The sequence below is a fragment of the Priapulus caudatus genome, unplaced genomic scaffold, assembly GCF_000485595.1.
Source record: "Priapulus caudatus unplaced genomic scaffold, Priapulus_caudatus-5.0.1 Scaffold26, whole genome shotgun sequence".
NCBI lineage: Eukaryota > Metazoa > Priapulida > Priapulimorpha > Priapulimorphida > Priapulidae > Priapulus > Priapulus caudatus.
Window position 1 is genome coordinate 1049228 of NW_014577087.1, and position 1407 is coordinate 1050634.

At 47.8% G+C, this 1407-nt stretch overlaps 1 protein-coding gene across 1 annotated transcript in view; it reads left to right on the forward strand.

The window, feature by feature from the left end:
• The window catches only part of LOC106814417 (twitchin-like), a gene marked incomplete in the record, with an annotated part of 15206 nt that extends 14278 nt beyond the window's left edge, over positions 1-928 (forward strand). The window contains 1 exon segment of the mRNA XM_014818735.1: positions 688-928. Within this exon segment, the coding sequence (XP_014674221.1) occupies positions 688-780 (93 nt within the window).
• Positions 929-1407: the final 479 nt, after the last annotated feature.

Here is a 1407-nt window from a genome sequence, read left to right on the forward strand (position 1 = left end):
TGTGTGTGTGTGTGTGTGTGTGTGTGTGTGTGTGTGTGTGTGTGTGTGTGTGTGTGTGTGTGTGTGTGTGTGTGTAGTGTGTGTGTGTGTGTGTGTGTGTGTGTGTGTGTGTGTGTTGTGGTGTGTGTGTGTGTGTGTGTGTGTGTGTGTGTGTGTGTGTGTGTGTGTGTGTGTGTGTGCGCGCGCGCGTGTGAGTGCGCACGAGAAAGGGCAGGCTAGTACGTGTGCATGTGTGTGTGCGCGTTGGTGCGCGTGTGCGTGCGCGCGTATGCGTGTTCGTGTGCGCGTGTATGTGTATGCGTATAGCTCTTAGCTCAATCAGTCAGAATCTATAGTGTTTTTATATATATACGTGCCGCAGTAAGCCAATCACTCGCGCTAACACACACGCATCATAACATGTTTGTCACAAACTTGACAGGGTTCATAATGAATCTGTCAGTTTCCCTCGCAGCCGACACCTGTACCTATGTACAGCCGACCATCTAACGAATTAAATGTTGTGCCTGTGCGTGCGTGCGTGTTTGCGTGTGTGCGTGCCGATGTGCGTACGTGCGCGTCTGTGCGTTCTTACGCGGTCATGTGAGTGGGTGGGTGATCAATGCACTGCGTACCAATTAGTACGAATGTACTGGTAATAGAATGTAATGTACCGGTACGATATTAATTTTTTATTTCTATTTGCAGGATCCGGCTAAACCAGATGGCGGAAAATACAAGTGCAATGCCAGTAACAAGTACGGTGTGCTTAACGCCAACCTCTCTATCAACTACGGATAAGTCGCCACCTGGCGGATAACCACACCTGTAGTTAAAATCGCGCCTTAATCCGACAATCTTAGCTTCATAGGCCGCATTTGATATATAGACGTGTATGTTAAATATTTGATTTATTCTTCGGGGAAGAGATGCAATAATGTTGAGTAAATTATAGTCTTCGTGCATCATTGCGCGCACTATACTATGAATTGCGATTTGACTATTGATAATGTATTCTAGAAACGATGAAATTAGATAGTAGGCAAGTGTAGCTATAATGTTCTGATGACGCATTCTGACGTAATCGCCGGTGACGTTGCCGTATCTGCGTACCTATGCGGTGCTTCGCAGACGACGCGCAACCAAGCACACGTTTTTTCACACACGTGCGCATTTAAATGCGGTGTTTCGACAGTCACTCCGGCACTGCACACACACACACACACACACACACACACACACACACACACACACACACACACACACACACACACACACACACACACACACACACACACACACACACACACACAGCTCTCTCCTCTCCTCTCTGTCCATCTCTCTCTCTCTCTTCTCTCTTTCTCTCTCGTGCCTCTCTCTTCTACTCTCTCCTCTCTCTCTCGACACCTCTACTCTCTCGCTCCTCTC